This window comes from Taudactylus pleione, unplaced genomic scaffold (genome assembly GCF_031769625.1).
Source record: "Taudactylus pleione unplaced genomic scaffold, aTauple2 ptg000611l, whole genome shotgun sequence".
Lineage (NCBI taxonomy): Eukaryota > Metazoa > Chordata > Amphibia > Anura > Myobatrachidae > Taudactylus > Taudactylus pleione.
This window is the reverse complement of record NW_028285013.1, coordinates 2,848,850-2,874,557: the sequence shown is the minus strand read 5'-3', so window position 1 is coordinate 2,874,557 and position 25,708 is coordinate 2,848,850. Positions and strand designations below refer to the sequence as shown.

Genomic DNA, 25,708 nt, shown 5'->3' with positions numbered 1-25,708 from the left:
AGAGAGCATTGCCGGAATTGGCAATAATGTGCAAAAACGGGCAATAAGTGCGATATCGATTTATCGCGGCTAATTGAATTCGCCCTTAGTGGGAAGTGGACAGGGCCTGGGGGGCACTGCGGGATACTTGTATGCCTTTCTGGGTGCCCAGGAACAGCACTCAATTTTCAGGAGCCTCCTGGCCATTTTGGGAGAGTACTCAGAGTAGCGAAGTATACTCCTGCCTCAGGTTTCCTCTATAAAATGGGCGCGACTCGGCTACTTTGTCACAAAAGATATGGCAATGATAACTCCATGGTTTATCTATCTAATATGATAAAAAGAAAGATAGATATATATGAGATAGATATATAGATACATGGAAAGATAGATGATATTAGATATAGGAAAAAGGGCTCCAACAAAATGTCTCCTGTAATGAGGACAGGTTTTCTGTCCGAGTAACAGCCATAAGCCAGTGACGCATGAGGGCAGCTTTTTAGGCCACGCCCAGCAACAACAACCAAGACCCGGATGTTTAATAGAAAAAAAAAAAAAAAAAAACCTCCAGCGAGGACGGCTGCAATGATCGCTGGGAGCCGGAGGAGAGCGTCTGTTGCGTCATCACCTGGAGCATTCCATTCCGTGTCCTCACGCAGGGGGTGTCCGTGACGCACCATGTTGTTGTTATCGACAGCGAAGCCGTGACCGGTCCCCGGGTCGGCGCTTTCCTAGTCAGCTGACCATACACCGGCGGCGGCCGATCGAACAGCGGGGCCTGTGTTGCTGTCTGTGTGTGACAACAGCAGGGCCGCCGTATTCTTGCCTCCCCCCCTGCGCTCGGAGTGGTGCGGCCCCGGTACCGCTGCTCACCGCTCCGAAAATAACATAAACAAGCGGCGGCTGTGACGGTGCCGGCGGCGCCCGGAGGGAGAGCGCACAGCGGAGGCCCGAGCGCAGAGACCGGCGGAGAGGCCGCCCCAGTCCCGCGCAGGCCGCATTGGCGGGGGCCGGACCGGCCCGGGCCGAGGAGCTGCTCCTGCTGCTGTCTGAGGAAGAGGAGGCCCCGGGGCCCCCCCGCCCCGCAACCCCGGGCCCCGCTCCCTCCTCCCAGCCCGCGGACATGGAGCAGTGTGTGACGGTGGAGCGGGAGCTGGAGAAGGTGCTGCAGAAGTTCGGGGGGTACGGGCAGCACTGCGAGCGGAGCCTGGAGGAGCTGATCGAGTACACGGGGGGGCTGAGGAGGGAGATCCTGCAGGCGGCCGGTAAGAGTCGGGGCTCCCGGGGTAGTGAGGTATGGGAGGGGGAGCAGTATTACAGACTGGAGGGGAGGGGGCGCTGTTAGAGCAGTATGACAGACTGGAGGGGAGGGGGTGCTGTTAGAGCAGTATGACAGACTGGAGGGGAGGGGGGAGCAGTATGACAGACTGGTAGGGAAGGGGGCGCTGTTAGAGCAGTATGACGGACTGGAGGGGAGGGGGCGCTGTTAGAGCAGTATGACAGACTGGAGGGGAGGGGGCGCTGTTAGAGCAGTATGACAGAGTGGAGGGGAGGGGGCGCTGTTAGAGCAGTATGACAGACTGGAGGGGAGAGCAGTGTTAGACTGGAGGGGAGGGGGCGCTGTTAGAGCAGTATGACAGACTGGAGGGGAGGGGGTGCTGTTAGAGCAGTATGACAGACTGGTAGGGAAGGGGGCGCTGTTAGAGCAGTATGACAGACTGGAGGGGAGGGGTGCTGTTAGAGCAGTATGACAGACTGGTATGGGAGGGGGCGATGTTAGATCAGTATGACAGACTGGTAGGGGAGAGGGCGCTGTTAGAGCAGTATGACGGACTGGAGGGGAGGGGGCGCTGTTAGAGCAGTATGACAGACTGGAGGGGAGGGGGCGCTGTTAGAGCAGTATGACAGAGTGGAGGGGAGGGGGCGCTGTTAGAGCAGTATGACAGACTGGAGGGGAGAGCAGTGTTAGACTGGAGGGGAGGGGGCGCTGTTAGAGCAGTATGACAGACTGGAGGGGAGGGGGTGCTGTTAGAGCAGTATGACAGACTGGTAGGGGAGGGGGTGCTGTTAGAGCAGTATTACAGACTGGAGGGGAGGGGGCGCTGTTAGAGCAGTATGACAGACTGGTGGGGAGGGGGTGCTGTTAGAGCACTATGACAGACTGGAGGGGAGGGGGGAGCAGTATGACAGACTGGTAGGGAAGGGGGCGCTGTTAGAGCAGTATGACAGACTGGAGGGGAGGGGTGCTGTTAGAGCAGTATGACAGACTGGTATGGGAGGGGGCGATGTTAGATCAGTATGACAGACTGGTAGGGGAGAGGGCGCTGTTAGAGCAGTATGACGGACTGGAGGGGAGGGGGCGCTGTTAGAGCAGTATGACAGACTGGAGGGGAGGGGTGCTGTTAGAGCAGTATGACAGACTGGTATGGGAGGGGGCGCTGTTAGAGCAGTATGACAGACTGGTAGGGGAGGGGTGCTGTTAGAGCAGTATGACAGACTGGTAGGGGAGAGGGCGCTGTTAGAGCAGTATGACGGACTGGAGGGGAGGGGGCGCTGTTAGAGCAGTATGACAGACTGGAGGGGAGGGGGCGCTGTTAGAGCAGTATGACAGAGTGGAGGGGAGGGGGCGCTGTTAGAGCAGTATGACAGACTGGAGGGGAGAGCAGTGTTAGACTGGAGGGGAGGGGGCGCTGTTAGAGCAGTATGACAGACTGGAGGGGAGGGGGTGCTGTTAGAGCAGTATGACAGACTGGTAGGGAAGGGGGCGCTGTTAGAGCAGTATGACAGACTGGAGGGGAGGGGTGCTGTTAGAGCAGTATGACAGACTGGTATGGGAGGGGGCGATGTTAGATCAGTATGACAGACTGGTAGGGGAGAGGGCGCTGTTAGAGCAGTATGACGGACTGGAGGGGAGGGGGCGCTGTTAGAGCAGTATGACAGACTGGAGGGGAGGGGGCGCTGTTAGAGCAGTATGACAGAGTGGAGGGGAGGGGGCGCTGTTAGAGCAGTATGACAGACTGGAGGGGAGAGCAGTGTTAGACTGGAGGGGAGGGGGCGCTGTTAGAGCAGTATGACAGACTGGAGGGGAGGGGGTGCTGTTAGAGCAGTATGACAGACTGGTAGGGGAGGGGGTGCTGTTAGAGCAGTATTACAGACTGGAGGGGAGGGGGCGCTGTTAGAGCAGTATGACAGACTGGTGGGGAGGGGGTGCTGTTAGAGCACTATGACAGACTGGAGGGGAGGGGGGAGCAGTATGACAGACTGGTAGGGAAGGGGGCGCTGTTAGAGCAGTATGACAGACTGGAGGGGAGGGGTGCTGTTAGAGCAGTATGACAGACTGGTATGGGAGGGGGCGATGTTAGATCAGTATGACAGACTGGTAGGGGAGAGGGCGCTGTTAGAGCAGTATGACGGACTGGAGGGGAGGGGGCGCTGTTAGAGTAGTATGACAGACTGGTAGGGGAGAGGGCGCTGTTAGAGCAGTATGACGGACTGGAGGGGAGGGGGCGCTGTTAGAGCAGTATGACAGACTGGTGGGGAGGGGGCGCTGTTAGAGCAGTATGACAGAGTGGAGGGGAGGGGGCGCTGTTAGAGCAGTATGACAGACTGGAGGGGAGAGCAGTGTTAGACTGGAGGGGAGGGGGCGCTGTTAGAGCAGTATGACAGACTGGAGGGGAGGGGGTGCTGTTAGAGCAGTATGACAGACTGGTAGGGAAGGGGGCGCTGTTAGAGCAGTATGACAGACTGGAGGGGAGGGGTGCTGTTAGAGCAGTATGACAGACTGGTATGGGAGGGGGCGATGTTAGATCAGTATGACAGACTGGTAGGGGAGAGGGCGCTGTTAGAGCAGTATGACGGACTGGAGGGGAGGGGGCGCTGTTAGAGCAGTATGACAGACTGGAGGGGAGGGGGCGCTGTTAGAGCAGTATGACAGAGTGGAGGGGAGGGGGCGCTGTTAGAGCAGTATGACAGACTGGAGGGGAGGGGTGCTGTTAGAGCAGTATGACAGACTGGTATGGGAGGGGGCGCTGTTAGAGCAGTATGACAGACTGGTAGGGGAGGGGGCGCTGTTAGAGCAGTATGACAGACTGGTAGGGGAGAGGGCGCTGTTAGAGCAGTATGACAGACTGGAGGGGAGGGGGCGCTGTTAGAGCAGTATGACAGACTGGAGGGGAGGGGGTGCTGTTAGAGCAGTATGACAGACTGGTAGGGGAGGGGGTGCTGTTAGAGCAGTATTACAGACTGGAGGGGAGGGGGCGCTGTTAGAGCAGTATGACAGACTGGTGGGGAGGGGGTGCTGTTAGAGCACTATGACAGACTGGAGGGGAGGGGGGAGCAGTATGACAGACTGGTAGGGAAGGGGGCGCTGTTAGAGCAGTATGACAGACTGGAGGGGAGGGGTGCTGTTAGAGCAGTATGACAGACTGGTATGGGAGGGGGCGATGTTAGATCAGTATGACAGACTGGTAGGGGAGAGGGCGCTGTTAGAGCAGTATGACGGACTGGAGGGGAGGGGGCGCTGTTAGAGCAGTATGACAGACTGGAGGGGAGGGGGCGCTGTTAGAGCAGTATGACAAAGTGGAGGGGAGGGGGCGCTGTTAGAGCAGTATGACAGACTGGAGGGGAGAGCAGTGTTAGACTGGAGGGGAGGGGGCGCTGTTAGAGCAGTATGACAGACTGGAGGGGAGGGGGTGCTGTTAGAGCAGTATGACAGACTGGTAGGGGAGGGGGTGCTGTTAGAGCAGTATTACAGACTGGAGGGGAGGGGGCGCTGTTAGAGCAGTATGACAGACTGGTGGGGAGGGGGTGCTGTTAGAGCACTATGACAGACTGGAGGGGAGGGGGGAGCAGTATGACAGACTGGTAGGGAAGGGGGCGCTGTTAGAGCAGTATGACAGACTGGAGGGGAGGGGTGCTGTTAGAGCAGTATGACAGACTGGTATGGGAGGGGGCGATGTTAGATCAGTATGACAGACTGGTAGGGGAGAGGGCGCTGTTAGAGCAGTATGACGGACTGGAGGGGAGGGGGCGCTGTTAGAGCAGTATGACAGACTGGAGGGGAGGGGGCGCTGTTAGAGCAGTATGACAGAGTGGAGGGGAGGGGGCGCTGTTAGAGCAGTATGCCAGACTGGAGGGGAGGGGTGCTGTTAGAGCAGTATGACAGACTGGTATGGGAGGGGGCGCTGTTAGAGCAGTATGACAGACTGGTAGGGGAGGGGGCGCTGTTAGAGCAGTATGACAGACTGGTAGGGGAGAGGGCGCTGTTAGAGCAGTATGACAGACTGGAGGGGAGGGGGCGCTGTTAGAGCAGTATGACAGACTGGAGGGGAGGGGGTGCTGTTAGAGCAGTATGACAGACTGGGGGGGAGGGGGGCGATGTTAGATCAGTATGACAGACTGGTAGGGGAGAGGGCGCTGTTAGAGCAGTATGACGGACTGGAGGGGAGGGGGCGCTGTTAGAGCAGTATGACAGACTGGAGGGGAGGGGGCGCTGTTAGAGCAGTATGACAGACTGGAGGGGAGGGGGTGCTGTTAGAGCAGTATGACAGACTGGTAAGGAGGGGGTGCTGTTAGAGCAGTATGACAGACTGGGGGGGAGGGGGTGCTGTTAGAGCAGTATGACAGACTGGAGGGGAGAGGGCGCTGTTAGAGCAGTATGACAGACTGGAGGGGAGAGGGCGCTTTTAGAGCAGTATTACAGACTGGAGGGGAGGGGGCGATGTTAGAGCAGTATGACAGACTGGAGGGGAGGGGGCGATGTTAGAGCAGTATGACAGACTGGAGGGGAGGGGGTGCTGTTAGAGCAGTATGACAGACTGGTAGGGGAGGGGGCACTGTTAGAGCAGTATGACAGACTGGGGTGGAGGGGGCGCTGTTAGAGCAGTATGACAGACTGGAGGGGAGGGGGTGCTGTTAGAGCAGTATGACAGACTGGAGGGGAGGGGGCGCTGTTAGAGCAGTATGACAGACTGGTAGGGGAGGGGGCGCTGTTAGAGCAGTATGACAGACTGGGGGGGAGGGGGCGCTGTTAGAGCAGTATGGCAGACTGGAGGGGAGAGCAGTGTTAGACTGGAGGGGAAGGGGCGCTGTTAGAGCAGTATGACAGACTGGAGGGGAGGGGGTGCTGTTAGAGCAGTATGACAGACTGGTAGGGGAGGGGGTGCTGTTAGAGCAGTATTACAGACTGGAGGGGAGGGGGCGCTGTTAGAGCAGTATGACAGACTGGTGGGGAGGGGGTGCTGTTAGAGCACTATGACAGACTGGAGGGGAGGGGGGAGCAGTATGACAGACTGGTAGGGAAGGGGGCGCTGTTAGAGCAGTATGACAGACTGGAGGGGAGGGGTGCTGTTAGAGCAGTATGACAGACTGGTATGGGAGGGGGCGATGTTAGATCAGTATGACAGACTGGTAGGGGAGAGGGCGCTGTTAGAGCAGTATGACGGACTGGAGGGGAGGGGGCGCTGTTAGAGCAGTATGACAGACTGGAGGGGAGGGGGCGCTGTTAGAGCAGTATGACAGAGTGGAGGGGAGGGGGCGCTGTTAGAGCAGTATGACAGACTGGAGGGGAGAGCAGTGTTAGACTGGAGGGGAGGGGGCGCTGTTAGAGCAGTATGACAGACTGGAGGGGAGGGGGTGCTGTTAGAGCAGTATGACAGACTGGTAGGGGAGGGGGTGCTGTTAGAGCAGTATTACAGACTGGAGGGGAGGGGGCGCTGTTAGAGCAGTATGACAGACTGGTGGGGAGGGGGTGCTGTTAGAGCACTATGACAGACTGGAGGGGAGGGGGGAGCAGTATGACAGACTGGTAGGGAAGGGGGCGCTGTTAGAGCAGTATGACAGACTGGAGGGGAGGGGTGCTGTTAGAGCAGTATGACAGACTGGTATGGGAGGGGGCGATGTTAGATCAGTATGACAGACTGGTAGGGGAGAGGGCGCTGTTAGAGCAGTATGACGGACTGGAGGGGAGGGGGCGCTGTTAGAGCAGTATGACAGACTGGAGGGGAGGGGGCGCTGTTAGAGCAGTATGACAGAGTGGAGGGGAGGGGGCGCTGTTAGAGCAGTATGACAGACTGGAGGGGAGGGGTGCTGTTAGAGCAGTATGACAGACTGGTATGGGAGGGGGCGCTGTTAGAGCAGTATGACAGACTGGTAGGGGAGGGGGCGCTGTTAGAGCAGTATGACAGACTGGTAGGGGAGAGGGCGCTGTTAGAGCAGTATGACAGACTGGAGGGGAGGGGGCGCTGTTAGAGCAGTATGACAGACTGGAGGGGAGGGGGTGCTGTTAGAGCAGTATGACAGACTGGGGGGGAGGGGGGCGATGTTAGATCAGTATGACAGACTGGTAGGGGAGAGGGCGCTGTTAGAGCAGTATGACGGACTGGAGGGGAGGGGGCGCTGTTAGAGCAGTATGACAGACTGGAGGGGAGGGGGCGCTGTTAGAGCAGTATGACAGACTGGAGGGGAGGGGGTGCTGTTAGAGCAGTATGACAGACTGGTAAGGAGGGGGTGCTGTTAGAGCAGTATGACAGACTGGGGGGGAGGGGGTGCTGTTAGAGCAGTATGACAGACTGGAGGGGAGAGGGCGCTGTTAGAGCAGTATGACAGACTGGAGGGGAGAGGGCGCTTTTAGAGCAGTATTACAGACTGGAGGGGAGGGGGCGATGTTAGAGCAGTATGACAGACTGGAGGGGAGGGGGCGATGTTAGAGCAGTATGACAGACTGGAGGGGAGGGGGTGCTGTTAGAGCAGTATGACAGACTGGAGGGGAGGGGGTGCTATTAGAGGAGTATGACAGACTGGAGGGGAGGGGGCGCTGTTAGAGCAGTATGACAGACTGGAGGGGAGAGGGCACTGTTAGAGCAGTATGACAGACTGGAGGGGAGGGGGCGCTGTTAGAGCAGTATGACAGACTGGAGGGGAGGGGGTGCTGTTAGAGCAGTATGACAGACTGGTAAGGAGGGGGTGCTGTTAGAGCAGTATGACAGACTGCAGGGGAGGGGGGAGCAGTATTACAGACTGGAGGGGATGGCGCGCGGTTAGAGCAGTATGACAGACTGGGGGGAGGGGGTGCTATTAGAGCAGTATGACAGACTGGGAGGGACGGGGCGCTGTTAGAGCAGTATGACAGACTGGAGGGGAGGGGGGAGCAGTATTACAGACTGGAGGGGAGGGCACGCTGTTAGAGCAGTATGACAGACTGGGGGGGAGGGGATGCTGTTAGAGCAGTATGACAGACTGGGGTAGGGGAGGGGGTGCTGTTAGAGCAGTATGACAGACTGGTAGGGGAGGGGGCACTGTTAGAGCAGTATGACAGACTGGGGTGGAGGGGGCGCTGTTAGAGCAGTATGACAGACTGGAGGGGAGGGGGTGCTGTTAGAGCAGTATGACAGACTGGAGGGGAGGGGGCGCTGTTAGAGCAGTATGACAGACTGGTAGGGGAGGGGGCGCTGTTAGAGCAGTATGACAGACTGGGGGGGAGGGGGCGCTGTTAGAGCAGTATGACAGACTGGAGGGGAGAGCAGTGTTAGACTGGAGGGGAGGGGGCGCTGTTAGAGCAGTATGACAGACTGGAGGGGAGGGGGTGCTGTTAGAGCAGTATGACAGACTGGTAGGGGAGGGGGTGCTGTTAGAGCAGTATTACAGACTGGAGGGGAGGGGGCGCTGTTAGAGCAGTATGACAGACTGGTGGGGAGGGGGTGCTGTTAGAGCACTATGACAGACTGGAGGGGAGGGGGGAGCAGTATGACAGACTGGTAGGGAAGGGGGCGCTGTTAGAGCAGTATGACAGACTGGAGGGGAGGGGTGCTGTTAGAGCAGTATGACAGACTGGTATGGGAGGGGGCGATGTTAGATCAGTATGACAGACTGGTAGGGGAGAGGGCGCTGTTAGAGCAGTATGACGGACTGGAGGGGAGGGGGCGCTGTTAGAGCAGTATGACAGACTGGAGGGGAGGGGGCGCTGTTAGAGCAGTATGACAGAGTGGAGGGGAGGGGGCGCTGTTAGAGCAGTATGACAGACTGGAGGGGAGAGCAGTGTTAGACTGGAGGGGAGGGGGCGCTGTTAGAGCAGTATGACAGACTGGAGGGGAGGGGGTGCTGTTAGAGCAGTATGACAGACTGGTAGGGGAGGGGGTGCTGTTAGAGCAGTATTACAGACTGGAGGGGAGGGGGCGCTGTTAGAGCAGTATGACAGACTGGTGGGGAGGGGGTGCTGTTAGAGCACTATGACAGACTGGAGGGGAGGGGGGAGCAGTATGACAGACTGGTAGGGAAGGGGGCGCTGTTAGAGCAGTATGACAGACTGGAGGGGAGGGGTGCTGTTAGAGCAGTATGACAGACTGGTATGGGAGGGGGCGATGTTAGATCAGTATGACAGACTGGTAGGGGAGAGGGCGCTGTTAGAGCAGTATGACGGACTGGAGGGGAGGGGGCGCTGTTAGAGCAGTATGACAGACTGGAGGGGAGGGGGCGCTGTTAGAGCAGTATGACAGAGTGGAGGGGAGGGGGCGCTGTTAGAGCAGTATGACAGACTGGAGGGGAGGGGTGCTGTTAGAGCAGTATGACAGACTGGTATGGGAGGGGGCGCTGTTAGAGCAGTATGACAGACTGGTAGGGGAGGGGGCGCTGTTAGAGCAGTATGACAGACTGGTAGGGGAGAGGGCGCTGTTAGAGCAGTATGACAGACTGGAGGGGAGGGGGCGCTGTTAGAGCAGTATGACAGACTGGGGGGGAGGGGGGCGATGTTAGATCAGTATGACAGACTGGTAGGGGAGAGGGCGCTGTTAGAGCAGTATGACGGACTGGAGGGGAGGGGGCGCTGTTAGAGCAGTATGACGGACTGGAGGGGAGGGGGCGCTGTTAGAGCAGTATGACAGACTGGAGGGGAGGGGGTGCTGTTAGAGCAGTATGACAGACTGGTAAGGAGGGGGTGCTGTTAGAGCAGTATGACAGACTGGGGGGGGGGTGCTGTTAGAGCAGTATGACAGACTGGAGGGGAGAGGGCGCTGTTAGAGCAGTATGACAGACTGGAGGGGAGAGGGCGCTTTTAGAGCAGTATTACAGACTGGAGGGGAGGGGGCGATGTTAGAGCAGTATGACAGACTGGAGGGGAGGGGGCGATGTTAGAGCAGTATGACAGACTGGAGGGGAGGGGGTGCTGTTAGAGCAGTATGACAGACTGGAGGGGAGGGGGTGCTGTTAGAGCAGTATGACAGACTGGAGGGGAGGGTGTGCTGTTAGAGCAGTATGACAGACTGGAGGGGAGAGGGCGCTATTAGAGGAGTATGACAGACTGGAGGGGAGGGGGCGCTGTTAGAGCAGTATGACAGACTGGAGGGGAGAGGGCACTGTTAGAGCAGTATGACAGACTGGAGGGGAGGGGGCGCTGTTAGAGCAGTATGACAGACTGGAGGGGAGGGGGTGCTGTTAGAGCAGTATGACAGACTGGTAAGGAGGGGGTGCTGTTAGAGCAGTATGACAGACTGCAGGGGAGGGGGGAGCAGTATTACAGACTGGAGGGGATGGCGCGCGGTTAGAGCAGTATGACAGACTGGGGGGAGGGGGTGCTATTAGAGCAGTATGACAGACTGGGAGGGACGGGGCGCTGTTAGAGCAGTATGACAGACTGGAGGGGAGGGGGGAGCAGTATTACAGACTGGAGGGGAGGGCACGCTGTTAGAGCAGTATGACAGACTGGGGGGGAGGGGATGCTGTTAGAGCAGTATGACAGACTGGTAGGGGAGGGGGCACTGTTAGAGCAGTATGACAGACTGGGGTGGAGGGGGCGCTGTTAGAGCAGTATGACAGACTGGAGGGGAGGGGGTGCTGTTAGAGCAGTATGACAGACTGGAGGGGAGGGGGCGCTGTTAGAGCAGTATGACAGACTGGTAGGGGAGGGGGCGCTGTTAGAGCAGTATGACAGACTGGGGGGGAGGGGGCGCTGTTAGAGCAGTATGACAGACTGGAGGGGAGGGGCTGCTGTTAGAGCAGTATGACATACTGGGGGGGAGGAGGCGCTGTTAGATCAGTATGACAGACTGGTAGGGGAGGGGGCGCTGTTAGAGCAGTATGACAGACTGGAGGGGAGGGGGTGCTGTTAGAGCAGTATGACAGACTGGAGGGGAGGGGGCGCTGTTAGAGCAGTATGACAGACTGGAGGAGGGGGGGGTGCTGTTAGAGCAGTATGACAGACTGGAGGGGAGGGGGTGCTGTTAGAGCAGTATGACAGGCTGGAGGGGAGGGGGTGCTGTTAGAGCAATTTTACAGATGGGGGAGTTTCGTTTGAGTAGTGTTACAGGCTGGAGGGGAGGGGAGTGCTTTTTTTGAAATTTACTAACTAATTTTAGTAATTCTATTGTTCTATGTTCCCTCAATTTAAGGTCTTTATGTGGTGATCTTGGCAGTATCTCAGCATAGTTCCCATTATGTGTGCGTGTTGCTAATTGTGTTTGAGCCTATATGTCTTACATGGCCGATAACAACACAATAGCTTGCACTGTGGCATAACAAATGCAGATATGTCCATGTTACAATATGCTATTTTAATACTGGATGATGAATCTTTCATTATAAGTGTTGTGGGTTCTAGGCCTCCATTTTGCACTTTACATTTTGATGTCCAACCCACAGAGGAGCTGCATCTTGGTAAATATATATCCCTCAGTCTTTATGGTATCACACAAGATGAGGGATCGCCGTCCGGGGAGACATCTCTTGATTGAATCCAAATTTCTTTAGTATGAGCGTTAAAGACTCGATTATCAGGCCCATTGTTTTCACAAGGTTCATGCTGATCTGCAGTCTGGGGGTAGTTATCCCATAACTTTTTCCTGTACGTAAGATACAGTTCTACTGAAACTCGTATTAAATATTTCAACCAATGTGACCCTTCCATTCATTAATAATTAATGACCGTGATCCAGTCAGCTTCTTGGGGTAGAAGTCTCTGTTGCTTGATTTCATCTTGTGTTTGATCGTTTGTCCTTCACAACTTTTATCCATTATGACCTTAAACTTTATTCGAGGTTCCATCCCTGTGACCTCAAAACCTTTCGATGACTCCGCTCTGTATATACTTCTACAGCTGTGATATAAGCAGACAGCTTTGCATGTGTTCAACTTGTATAGGAGCAGAAGGCCATCACATCACTGGTTTTTTAATCTTTCACTGCAGCTGTTGACTATTCTCAGCTCCTATTGTATTTAGAGATTGTGGTCCTTTATCTTAAACCCAAAGACCAACTTTTTTTAGGCTTTTTAGTGGACTTGACTATTTATGTACAGTGGGCATTAAGGGCTGAAGCGTTATTGCAGGTATTTACTCTGCTGTAATAATTTAGGGGGTGCCTGATTGGTGTAGCCGGTGTGCTGTGTTGTCTGTATAGTGTGAGTGAGCAGGGTAGTGGGACCCTATATGTAGTGTAGCCGGTGTGCTGTATTGTCTGTATAGTGTGAGTGAGCAGGGTAGTGGGATCCTATATGCAGTGTAGCCGGTGTGCTGTATTGTCTGTACAGTGTGAGTGAGCAGGGTAGTGGGATCCTATATGCAGTGTAGCCGGTGTGCTGTGTTGTCTGTATAGTGTGAGTGAGCAGGGTAGTGGGATCCTATATGCAGTGTAGCCGGTGTGCTGTATTGTCTGTATAGTGTGAGTGAGCAGGGTAGTGGGATCCTATATGCAGTGTAGCCGGTGTGCTGTATTGTCTGTACAGTGTGAGTGAGCAGGGTAGTGGGATCCTATATGCAGTGTAGCCGGTGTGCTGTATTGTCTGTACAGTGTGAGTGAGCAGGGTAGTGGGACCCTATATGCAGTGTAGCCGGTGTGCTGTGTTGTCTGTATAGTGTGAGTGAGCAGGGTAGTGGGATCCTATATGCAGTGTAGCCGGTGTGCTGTATTGTCTGTACAGTGTGAGTGAGCAGGGTAGTGGGACCCTATATGCAGTGTAGCCGGTGTGCTGTATTGTCTGTATAGTGTGAGTGAGCAGGGTAGCGGGATCCTATATGCAGTGTAGCCGGTGTGCTGTATTGTCTGTACAGTGTGAGTGAGCAGGGTAGTGGGACCCTATATGCAGTGTAGCCGGTGTGCTGTATTGTCTGTACAGTGTGAGTGAGCAGGGTAGTGGAACCCTATATGCTGTGTAGCCGGTGTGCTGTATTGTCTGTATAGTGTGAGTGAGCAGGGTAGTGGGATCCTATATGCAGTGTAGCCGGTGTGCTGTATTGTCTGTACAGTGTGAGTGAGCAGGGTAGTGGGACCCTATATGCAGTGTAGCCGGTGTGCTGTGTTGTCTGTATAGTGTGAGTGAGCAGGGTAGTGGGATCCTATATGCAGTGTAGCCGGTGTGCTGTATTGTCTGTATAGTGTGAGTGAGCAGGGTAGTGGGATCCTATATGCAGTGTAGCCGGTGTGCTGTATTGTCTGTACAGTGTGAGTGAGCAGGGTAGTGGGATCCTATATGAAGTGTAGCCGGTGTGCTGTATTGTCTGTACAGTGTGAGTGAGCAGGGTAGTGGGATCCTATATGCAGTGTAGCCGGTGTGCTGTATTGTCTGTACAGTGTGAGTGAGCAGGGTAGTGGGACCCTATATGCAGTGTAGCCGGTGTGCTGTATTGTCTGTATAGTGTGAGTGAGCAGGGTAGTGGGATCCTATATGCAGTGTAGCCGGTGTGCTGTATTGTCTGTACAGTGTGAGTGAGCAGGGTAGTGGGACCCTATATGCAGTGTAGCCGGTGTGCTGTGTTGTCTGTATAGTGTGAGTGAGCAGGGTAGTGGGATCCTATATGCAGTGTAGCCGGTGTGCTGTATTGTCTGTACAGTGTGAGTGAGCAGGGTAGTGGGACCCTATATGCAGTGTAGCCGGTGTGCTGTATTGTCTGTATAGTGTGAGTGAGCAGGGTAGCGGGATCCTATATGCAGTGTAGCCGGTGTGCTGTATTGTCTGTACAGTGTGAGTGAGCAGGGTAGTGGGACCCTATATGCAGTGTAGCCGGTGTGCTGTATTGTCTGTACAGTGTGAGTGAGCAGGGTAGTGGAACCCTATATGCTGTGTAGCCGGTGTGCTGTATTGTCTGTATAGTGTGAGTGAGCAGGGTAGTGGGATCCTATATGCAGTGTAGCCGGTGTGCTGTATTGTCTGTACAGTGTGAGTGAGCAGGGTAGTGGGACCCTATATGCAGTGTAGCCGGTGTGCTGTGTTGTCTGTATAGTGTGAGTGAGCAGGGTAGTGGGATCCTATATGCAGTGTAGCCGGTGTGCTGTATTGTCTGTACAGTGTGAGTGAGCAGGGTAGTGGGACCCTATATGCAGTGTAGCCGGTGTGCTGTGTTGTCTGTATAGTGTGAGTGAGCAGGGTAGTGGGATCCTATATGAAGTGTAGCCGGTGTGTTGTATTGTCTGTACAGTGTGAGTGAGCAGGGTAGTGGGATCCTATATGCAGTGTAGCCGGTGTGCTGTATTGTCTGTATAGTGTGAGTGAGCAGGGTAGTGGGACCCTAATTGCAGCCATGTCTGTCATTTCAAAAAACTGAGTCAAGTCCTGCACAGACTACTGCTACAGTAAGTCCCAAGGCACCGCCATGTAGTCAGGTAAGCGCACGGGTGCTTTGTGCGCTCGTGTTCATTAGCCGCGGAAGCGTAGTTGGCAATCTAATTAGTGAAGACGTATGTGCCACATCTAAGGCTCCTTGAATCCACATAATGTTTCAGCCCTTGTGTGCTACATGCGGCCACACACAGCAATTTTGCTAAACCTCTGACCCAATCTAGAATAGAATGTGTATGTAACCTTTATACAATTGCCTATGTGGTTCCCATCTTGATCAATAAGTGACTACACTCTTATCATAGTCCCACTGAAGGGTTTAATCAAACGTCACTAGGGTGTGGAGCGCAGTTCTCAGGTGGGAGAAATGGCCAACACGTTCCACAGCAGTGCCGGACACCTGTACCCAGCATGTGCCTGCAGGTCACAGAGAAAATACTCATCTGTGCTATCCGTAGACCACCAGAAGGCACTAACCGTGTTTTCTGTCTATAGTAGGAAGAAACACCCCCATACAGACACCCGTACGCTGTCTGTAGCAAGAGATGGGGGGCAAAAAGGTTCTGTACTGTAACAGCTCTGTAGTGGCTTTTGGTGCCTTGTTGTGTTTCCCAGGGGATTTCCTGAACTTCCTTCTGTCCTGGGGCGACCTCTAGGTCGGGATAACTGGTGCAGCTGCTGCCTCTCCTGGCAGTAGCACATTGATGCCGGAGGGCACCACAGGACTGTAATGAAAGCTGTCCGGCATTCCTCCACATTGGTTTTAGTTTGTGGTCTCCAGCTCGGGACCAGATTCTGCCAGGCCTGATTGTAATGATAACCCATCTATTCATGGGGGATTATCCTACTACAAATCATTGGCACCTTTTGCGAATAACTGCAGCAACTGTCCAATCATGTACACTATGACACTATCCTGTCCCGACCACGTTTCTCTTGTACCTATTCCCTGACGGGTGGTTAATAGCTTTCACTACAATTGTTTGCACACACAGAAATGACATGCAGAGACACGCAGAGCCTGGCTATTAATGTGTGTATGAACAAGTTAGGGGGAGAAGTATAACAAATGGCCTAAATATAGTAACTCCACTGCCTACAGAGGCACCTAACCCTTGGGTTTTGCTGTCCTGTTGCTTATTTGAGTACTGTGACCGCCGACGCAGCAATGTTTATAAACCTTGTCCCCATGTCCTACAATGTCCTGTACTGTATGGCACTAATATCTATCTTTTGTTCATACTGTTTCTGTACTTTGTAAGGTGCTGCAGTCCCCTTTGTGATGCCATATAAATAAAGGATACAGGTGTATAAAATAGAAATCTGACATTGCTGTGTAGTTTTTGAGACCCTTAGGAAAGGAGCGTGCTGAACCTGTGGAAGAGAATTAAAGTAGACTTAAAGGGCTTGTAGTTAGGCAGTCTCTGGTCCAGGCTCCGCCCCCTGAAATGTGGCCCTTTAAATTTATATCACAGGTCATTTAAGGCATAAAGTGGGACAACCCCCTAGCTGAACTAAATGATTGGGGTCATGGAAGAAGGTTGGCATCGGCCAAAGCTTGTGATTGTAGTAAGTAATAAATGCTATGCTGGCCCGTCACTGTATATGAGCTGAATCCACGTGTATTTGCTTACAGTCCATGAGATCTGTGACCATGTGATGGGTGTAGTATACAGTAGCTCTGGTTTGATAATAACATTCACCTCTATTCTCCTCAGTAGATCAAGATGGACAGCTATCCGGGACGTTATCCCTGGTCCTGACGCAGTGCTGTAAGCGGATAAAGGACACCGTACAGAAGCTGGCCTCCGACCACAAAGACATCCACAGCAGCGTGTCCAGGGTGGGAAAGGCCATAGATAAGGTATATGCGGGTCTTTCTTTATCTCCCTGTATATATAGCACATGACTGGGATGTGTCCTCACATTTAATGACAACAGTATTCATGTGAGTTGGGGTACGTTAGTACTAAGGCTGTTACTGCAGACAACACATGGTGACGTAAAGATACTCATATATGCATTTCTCATATACCACCTAAGTGAGTTTTCGGTACGCCGAACTACATTGATTAGTGGTGGCGAGGATCTGTTCTAAATCTGTGAAAATCTACCTCAACGTTCTTTTCCTTTACACACACCAGGGGGAATTTGTTATTTGAACCCGTTACGATAATACACATTGGTCTCTTGCCGTTTTTCTTGTTTTTTTTCCTGTATTGACCATCATTGAAGATTTCGATCTAGTTAACAGAATCAGTGCATGTTATATATGCATGGTCTAAGTATTATCATTTGTTTTAATGAGGACTGATCCACACTCTAAATGTCCTAGGACTAGAATTTATTATAATTTTTCTTTGCTTGTTAAATTATCTGTATCGCCCTTGATCCTTTTTTTTTTTTCTTTTCAAATGTATATTTATTGATTTCACACCTGATTGGGCAGTTTTTACTAAAGCGGATTGGGCAGACACACACTTTTTTTTTTTGCGCCAGTAATCACTATGTACTGCTTTCCTAATTGTATAACATGTAATCGGTAATATTAGCATTTATTCTGTGTACTGTACTTGCCTATCAGAGAGCAGCAGAACGTGTACTATAAATGAGGTCTGGTCATATACTTTTCTGTGCCAGTTACATTTACTTCCTAACCTGAGCTGGCCCCTCTGTAACAGATGTGCTAGACCTTCACTTATCTGTCCCCACTAGAGATAGACGCTGGGCATGTCCCAAGGTCAGGAGTCAGTCTCTGGGGGATGTTGATCAGTAAACATCGGACATTGAATTGTGGCTGATGCACTTTGGACTGTGTTTATCATCACCCGGGAGAGGTGTCCTCTTCCATAGCTGGAGGAGGTAATTCCTGAAATGTGGAGTATGTGACGTTGGGACTACTGTGGGTTCTAATAACTGTCATTGTGCAATAAATGTTGATGTCGTTTTTAAAGTCTAAAAAGAGAATAGAAGCCTGTAATACTCCATTAAAGAGCGTTCATAATCTGCAGAATGGTGAATACCTTGGATATACGTAGTGGATGAGCAGTCCCTGCTGTCACTGTATATATAGTTTTTATGATGTAGTGACCGTGAACACTGGCCGCTATAATGGGCTAAGTTCAGGTTTTAGATTTCCCTCAGTGAGACTCACGAAAGCTGGTATTTAATTTTCTTATGCGTAAGTGCACGTGATTGCGCTTTGTTAAATAAGCCCCTATGCCCTGCAGCCAGTTGAACTGTGAGTGTCCATATTTGTTTTACGACGTCTTGTTCATGTTTATTTAGAACTTCGATGCAGACATCAGCAGTGTGGGGATCGACGGCTGCTGGCAGGCGGACAGCCAGCGCATGCTGAACGAGGTGATGGTGGAGCACTTCTTCAGGCAAGGAATGCTGGACGTGGCCGAGGAACTGTGCCAGGTAAACATCACTAGGTTACAAGCTACCTTCAGTTCCAGCATCTAGTTATTCCAGATCCCACTGCTTCATTGTCATTGACTTATTTAGATTAGGGATGTGCAGGCTCGGATAGGTTCGACAAAAGTCCAGGAATGGTGATGTTTGTCCATGCAAGATGACGTTTTGCCTCTTTCTGAGTTCCGTTGTTTTGGAGGGAAAAATCCGAACTCAGCGTGGAAACTCGAACCTGTCCGAGCCTGCACATCCCTAATCTAGAATGCTGCACTTTGTTTTATGCCTAACTGTGACTAGAACAGGGCTAATAATATTCTGCAGAGAGCTTTATATAATCTCTGACAGATTATGGGGGCTTTGCACTGTGTATCCCTTTTCAGTCATTTATGTGACACCCAGAGTCTACCTCTTGCTATACCAATATAGATTTTAGTATGGATTGCTTAGAGTGTAGAGAAGGGGGTTATGGGAAATTAATATAAAATGGCCGCCCAGGATGAGGTAAACTGTGTGTGTTAGCGGCCTAGTTTATAGGATTTACAGATGTGTCCAGATACATCTTACCTCCATGCGCTACGAGTCGTGTTACACATTGCACGTGAGTGTAGCGCTGAGTGTCTTTACATATGACTTTTTACCTTCAAATGAGTCACACAAACCGCATTCCACATGCAGATACACCCGCGGTATCTCGCATAGAATATAGGAATGCCGCATATCGTTTTACTTGTGCGTCCTAGTCACATCGCTTTGTGACTAAGACACATCTGAAGGTAAAAAGTTTCCAGTTACTGTGACTAGTAGGGCTGTTTAATGCGCAAGGAGGCTAGAGGACACATCTGTATGTAATATCTGTAACGGAAGCCATTATTCATTCATCTATTAATATTTCCAGAATGCATACAAAGGGATCCTATAGCACTGGTTTGCCTTCCCATTAAAGAGCACAAACTCTGAGCCTATTATGCTAGCGATTATAAGATCAATTGTATACTCCTTATTAAATACGAATAGTGTTACTACAAAAAAATATATATATTTAGTCTGCGCAGCATAAATTACAGGGGACTAGCAGTGTTTGGACTTTCTTGCACCATAGTGTGTGCGCAGCATTCATAGTCCACATAACGGGCACATTTTCCTAACCTTGTACCAAGTTGGCGCCCAGTGTCTGTTGGATGCATTTACTGTTGTCTGTTATGAATTGACAAACACAGACTGAGATCCACTCAGCAGCAGCAGGAGTCCGTAAAGCCACCTCGGTATTCTACGTATGGTGTCTGACACTGCCGTAGTGTCCCCTGTTACATCACTGTCCAGTGACCTCTTCTTCTCTGTGCGATGTACCATAAGCAGAACCACTTACTTGTCTGTCTCACATTATTTATTACCAGTTATTTATATAGCGCACAGATATTCCGCAGCGCTTTACGGAGAATATTTGGCCACTCGCATTAGTCCCTGCCCCAGTGGAGCTTACAATCTATATTCCCTACCACATGCTCACACACATACACCCTAGGGTTAATTTTTGTTGGGGGCCAATTAACCTACCAGTATATATTTTAGGAGTGTGGGAGGAAACCGGAGGAAACCCACGCAAGCACAGGGAGAATATGCAAACTCCACACAGTTAGGGCCGTAGTGGGAATCTAACCCAGGACCTCAGTGCTGTGCGGCAGTAATGCTAACCATTACACAGTCTGTGCTGCCCACTTACATAATTTGTATGACTTTGTTTCTGTACCCCAGGAAGCCGGCCTCTCTATAGACACAAGCCAGAAGGAACCATTTGTGGAACTTAACCGAATATTGGAGGCATTAAAAGTGAGAGTTCTCCGACCAGCCTTAGAGTGAGTATCCAGCTCTTTTCTGACAAAACTAAGCCTAGGAATGGGCTGAGCGGCAGATAGTCATTTGGTCCCAATGGCTAGCGGCAGCCTTTTGTAAGTGAATAGTAACAAGGGTCTTGCACACGTCCGCTGATCCCCCTTTATCCCTAGTCTTTGCTGATCTACAGTACCTTGAGAGAAACTCCTTCATAAAGTGGTCACAGCTAGAGTTATTTCCCATAATACTGTGGGGGAAGTTTTTTTCAATGCACATCAGACTTCCTGCATGTAAACCAATGGCGGCCTCTAATGGAGGCTTATTGAGGACTCAATATTACCAGTCCAGATGTCTCTGCATGTGTTCTTGCGCAGAAGTGTTTTCAAATAGATTTCTATCGCTAGATGCCTTTCCATAACTTTATTTTTTCATTAATGGGCCCTTAAGTTAGACAGCCACTTACGCACTGTAAAGACGACCTGATAAAAAAAGAAAAAGCAATGCATATGTTGTAATGTGCACAAATCGCTCACCCACCCAGTGGCAGGAGCCATCTTTAGTCCTGAACCAGTGTTCCTGGGAATGCAGTCTATCCGTCTGCTAGACCATTAGTGACCTCACAGATGTCCAATGATTTCACTATTCCCTCATGAATTTAATGGCTCCAACTCATTACTATAGCTCCTGGCTTCAATATGGCTGCCCTCATGATGTCACTTCTCCCCAGTGAATGAATGAGCTGGGCTGCATTGCGGTGAATACTTGTGCAACCCACAAGCCGGTGCCTGGTTTATGAATATATATTGTCTCCCCCCCCCTACAGATGGGCTGTGTTGAACAGGGAAATGCTGATGGCTCAGAACAGCTCGTTGGAGTTCAAGCTACACAGGTTATACTTCATTAGTTTACTGATGGGCGGAGCAGCCAACCAGAGCGAGGCGCTGCAGTACGCCAAGAACTTCCAGCCATTCGCTTTAAATCATCAGAAAGGTGAATATTCCTCACACATACTCTCTTTTCTCTGACGTCTGCGGTATTCTATAACGTGACATTGAACAACCGTAAGACCTGTTGCTCAGATGTATTCTGCTTATTCCTCTGTGATCCTGTTCCTGGTGGGGAGTACTCTCACTAGCTGTACATTGCATGTCATGATGGACTGAGTACTTATGGCTGATCATTAATCCTGTTCTTCTCTGGTTCGCTAGACATTCAGGTTCTCATGGGAAGTCTTGTGTACCTGCGGCAGGGTATAGAAAACTCCCCTTACGTTCATCTGCTGGATGCTAACCAGTGGGCGGACATCTGTGACATCTTCACCCGGGACGCCTGTGCTCTGCTCGGTCTCTCGGTTGAGTCTCCTCTCAGTGTTAGGTAAGTGTCCACTGAGTAGCACTAGTGCCAGTAGACCCAGAGCAGACTATGTGCCTTAAACCTGCTTCAAGTTGTGGTAATTAATCTCCAATGCAAATTGCAATCAAACAGCCTATGTAGTTCCAGTAGGGTGAAGCCTCATGTTGCCGGAGTCTTGTCTATGGTATAAGCGGTAGAGCAGGTTTGTACAACTTGCTGTTGGAAATAACGTCGGACAGGGGGGGGTTTCATGTCCTGTGTGTGTTCTACTGTGCTGTCTGCAAAGAGAAATAACTTTCCCTCGGGCATGGCAGGAAAACATCCCCTGACTGGTTTTGACTGACCAGCCTAATTTCCAGTATTACATTTGTGGTTGTACAGATGTGATTGGTTATCCTTATTTGTCAGCAAAGACTGATCACACTGGTTCCAGGGTTACATTAGTGATGTACTGACCAGTCGCTTACAGCTGCAGAAGGGATTTGGTGACAGGTGTAGAGGGATGGTCTTCAGCTGTATATAGGGCAAGAACACCCTAGATGATCACTGGCTAATACCAATTATTTACCAAGGTCAGTCTGCAGCCTAAAATAATGCAACTTTGATGTAAAATATATAATATTATAATGCTTGTGCATTTGGTCTTGTCTAGCTTTTCCGCTGGCTGTGTGGCCCTTCCAGCCCTAATTAACATCAAAGCAGTAATTGAGCAACGGCAGTGCACCGGGGTGTGGAATCAGAAGGATGAGTTACCGGTGAGTATAATGTGTCCTGCTGCCACCATCTTTGTGTAGCCTTGTGTAATACATGTAGAAGAGCCCATCTCTTATATGAAGCATTCGCTGTGTATCTCTGTGTTTGATAAAGACTAATTTATGTACCAACAATTGTCTACTGAATGAATACTTCCAATAACGACCTAACTTTGCTCTCATTACTTTATATCGGAAATGGGATCCTGCAACCCTTCTTCGTTGTATAAACTACAAGTCCCAGCATGCCATGCCAACCAAACATACTTTATAGGAGGAGTCCCCCTGCCATATTCCCTGTAAGCTCACAGTATAGGTAACGGGGGGTCCTTCCTTGCTCCCAATCTCTGTGTGAGTGAGGTCTGGTCGGGCTTGCTCTCCCGACAGTGTTAGCTCAATGCCCCATAGGCTTCAGGAGGGGGAGCTGGTCATATATGTAGTTATCGGGGACTTGTCTATAAATCCTCTTTGATGTCTGTAGTCTTGATGGATTTCATATATTTTATATGTATTATTATTATTATGTGTTTTTTTTTTTTTCTCTCCTCAGATTGAAGTGGATCTTGGTAAAAAATGCTGGTACCATTCAATATTCGCCTGCCCGATCCTTCGCCAGCAAACCACAGAAAATAATCCTCCCATGAAACTGGTTTGTGGACATATAATATCCAGAGATGCGCTAAATAAAATGTTTAACGGTAGCAAGTAAGTGTCTGCTTCCTATAGTGCTATGGATTGTTCTTGTTTTTGTTTTTTGTTTTATTATGCAAAAACTGATGGAACTTGTGTCCCTTCCTAATGTGTTTTTAAAGAGTCATTTAAATCCTAATAAAGCTTAGTGCCTAAATAGTATGTTAATTATATTAGAGAATGTACAACTTGTGAATCGGTCACTTACATTTAGTGGGGACAGCTGTAATGTGGGCTATACCAGGTGAGAACTAGACTTACTCTCTTCCTCACTGAATGAAAAACAGTTACCCTACGCGTTTCGTCTCCTTGGGGACTTCTTCGGGAGTTAATCTCTGTGCCTTCACATAAAGAAATACCTATTGTATGTTCCAATTGGTCTCAAATATACTGGAACGAGGATATTCTTAGGAAACACTTGGTTCTCAGCAAAGGTAGCAGATTTCGCACCTCCGATAGTCAATATTCTTTATGTACTGTATGTTATCAGTACTGGGTAGTTGAATACCACCCAATGTAAGCAGAGCGGCACATTCACCTTCAATCAACATTCGTGATTACTAAAACGCAGGGGCAGATTCCATTCTAAGGGCGGAATTCAATTGTTTTCGCGCCACACATCTCCCGTCTAAAGTGACAGGAGATCGCGGGCCGCTATGCAATTGTTCAAGATTTTCGTGCTGATCGCGCCCATAGAGGTCAGGTTTAGCCGCGTAAAGCAGCTAAACCCGACCAAAGTGCTGGGCGCGATCGCAAAAAGTGATGTCTGGGCGCCCAAACATGTCACTTTTCACGCATTTCAGCTCTCACCCCCCAGGGGCTGCGAGCTGAAATGTAGCGCTGGCAGCTCATCGTGCCCGACAGGAGCAAGAATTGAATAGCTCCGTCGGGCTCGATAGGAGCTGGAAAGAATTTAATTCCGCCCTAAGTTGTAGTTACAGGGTGCCTGCTGGAAGCACCAGGCCAAGGCACTTTGTGGCTAGTAACATCGCTAATTTCTTCTTCAGGGTCCATAGGGATCCACAGGGATACCATGGGGCCTACCCTCCATGTGTAATGAGATTCTCACGGCCCACGCTGAGTGCGCTCTGTAGCTGTTGGTCTCAGGAGGGTTTTGGGCAGCCTCCCTGTATACCTCTCCCTTGGTTAAGGTATATAGTGCTCTATATCCTACCATTCCTTTGTGTTTGTGTAGTTGATTTAGAGTCAATGGTAATTTTATTACATATGCATTGTATGTGACTGTTTTGAGTACTTCACATTCATTAAGATTATGTGCAAACAGTCACATACAATGCATATGTAATAAAATTACCATTGACTCTAAATCTATATATATATATATATATATATATATATATATATATATATATATATATATATATATATATATATATATGAGAGAAGAAACAGGTTGTCATTATGGGGTAGAATTTTGATGTAAGTTTACAAAATGTGGAAAAAGTGAAGCGTTCTGAATACTTTCCGGATGCACTGTCTATGTGCGGCACAGGGAAATTAGTACTGTCATCTACCCTAATGTGCATTGCGGCACAGCGTGGATTATTGAATCTCACCCTCTAACAGTCTTATAGTGCGTGAATCTCCAGTATAAATTTCCTTATTGTTTCTTTGAACCTTTCTGCAGATTAAAATGCCCATATTGTCCTATGGAGCAGAGTCCTGGAGATGCCAAGCAAATCTTCTTCTGAAGACGTTGGCTGGTTCCGTAACGTTTGGAGGCCTTGTTGGATTCTTGGTGCATTGGAAGACCGCTGAGAAGAGCTCCTCTGTTTTCACTATTGTTTTTTCTTCTCCCATGTTCCCATTGAATACAGAAGACTAGGCTCTGACTTTGGTAAGGCCAGCTCCATAGAGACACTACCAACCAGTATAATCCTGACCATATAATATGTACGTCGCCAGGGTTGAAGTTGTGCGTCCCAAGGACTTTCCTGTAACTTATTCTGTGCATCTGACCGAGCACCAGCACCGGTCACACAATGCAGGTTTTTGTACTTACAAAGCAAGAGACGATGTGAACTTTTTATTGTCACATCCCAGCACCCTCTCCTCACCCTGTTGTTAATATTTTACCCTTCGTCATCTGGATTGCTAAATGTTACTATTGAGCAATGTTGTGAGTTCTATCCCCTTGTATGGTGTATATAACTAAACACTTCTACAGAGATGTCTGGTAAAGACCATAGTCCATAGAAAGTTTAACATGTATTTTTTGCTAAGAGAAAATGCTGTAATATCTCCAGAGTTTCCATTGACAGAATGTTTGATTTTTTGTTTTTTTTTCCGCCCTCCCCTCTCCTCCCCCCTTCGCTGTACCTAATACAAGAGACATGTAAATAAACAAGCCCCGTGGCTATAATTTAAATAAGAGTGAGGAGCTATTTGCTGCTAGAATATAATGGGGAGTTATATTGTGCTTTTATTAATTAAGAAATGTTTGTGTGATCAGAATATTCAATAAAAAAAATAAAATTTCAATACTTTGGCGTGTTTGGTGGTGGGTCAATTAGATTGCTTGCATGCAGACAACTGAGAGAAAATGAGCCGCGGTGGTTTCTATAGAAATTGTTTTTTTGTTTGTTTTTCTCCTCCCATCCCTAGAGCAAGTCTAGTTTTTCCTTAAATTGTTATTTTAAGGAAAACATTTTTAGGACCTTGCTCCGGAATCCTTTTGGACCCCCACCCCTAACCTAATGACTAAGCATTTGGTTTTTAATAGGCTTAAACAGTCCAACACATCTCATCTGCAATGTTGTCTTACTCCACGGCTTGCCGAAGATGCTGAAATGATTTCTTCCCGTGTGTGTGTGATCCCTGTCATGTGTAAGTATGTGAGAACCTGTCAGCCCCAGTGTGTGTGTGTGTGTGTGTGTGTGTGTGTGTGTATGTATGTATGTATGTATGTGTCAGCCCCCTCTGTCGTTTCTGTGTGTGAGTTCTGTCAGTGTCCATTTCTCCCCCCCTTCCCGACGCCATTGAGGACTACGTTTTGGGAAACACTGGATTAAACAATACCTCCATCTACAGACAGGTCCTCATACACCTGCCCTCAATATGCCATGTGGTGTGAGATGGAGATGCCTGGTGTGAAGGTGCCGCCAGGTCCCATGTGACCTTTTTCCCCA

The 25,708-nt window shown here is 50.3% G+C and overlaps 1 protein-coding gene across 2 annotated transcripts; it reads left to right on the top strand.

Moving 5' to 3' along the window:
* The first annotated feature begins 556 nt into the window (after positions 1-556).
* RMND5A (required for meiotic nuclear division 5 homolog A) lies at positions 557-25,061 on the top strand. Of its 2 annotated transcripts, none has more exons than XM_088454268.1 (9): positions 557-1,244; positions 16,239-16,381; positions 17,806-17,940; positions 19,687-19,787; positions 20,588-20,754; positions 20,973-21,138; positions 21,770-21,872; positions 22,420-22,574; positions 24,208-25,061. In XM_088454268.1, exons 1-9 carry the CDS (start codon positions 1,103-1,105, stop codon positions 24,269-24,271), a joined length of 1,176 nt encoding a protein of 391 aa, XP_088310394.1. In that variant the 5' UTR covers positions 557-1,102; the 3' UTR covers positions 24,272-25,061. The 2 variants fall into 2 exon arrangements, with proteins under 2 accessions (XP_088310394.1, XP_088310393.1); XM_088454267.1 differs by having other exon boundaries at positions 558-1,244; positions 16,236-16,381.
* The last annotated feature ends 647 nt before the right edge of the window (positions 25,062-25,708 follow it).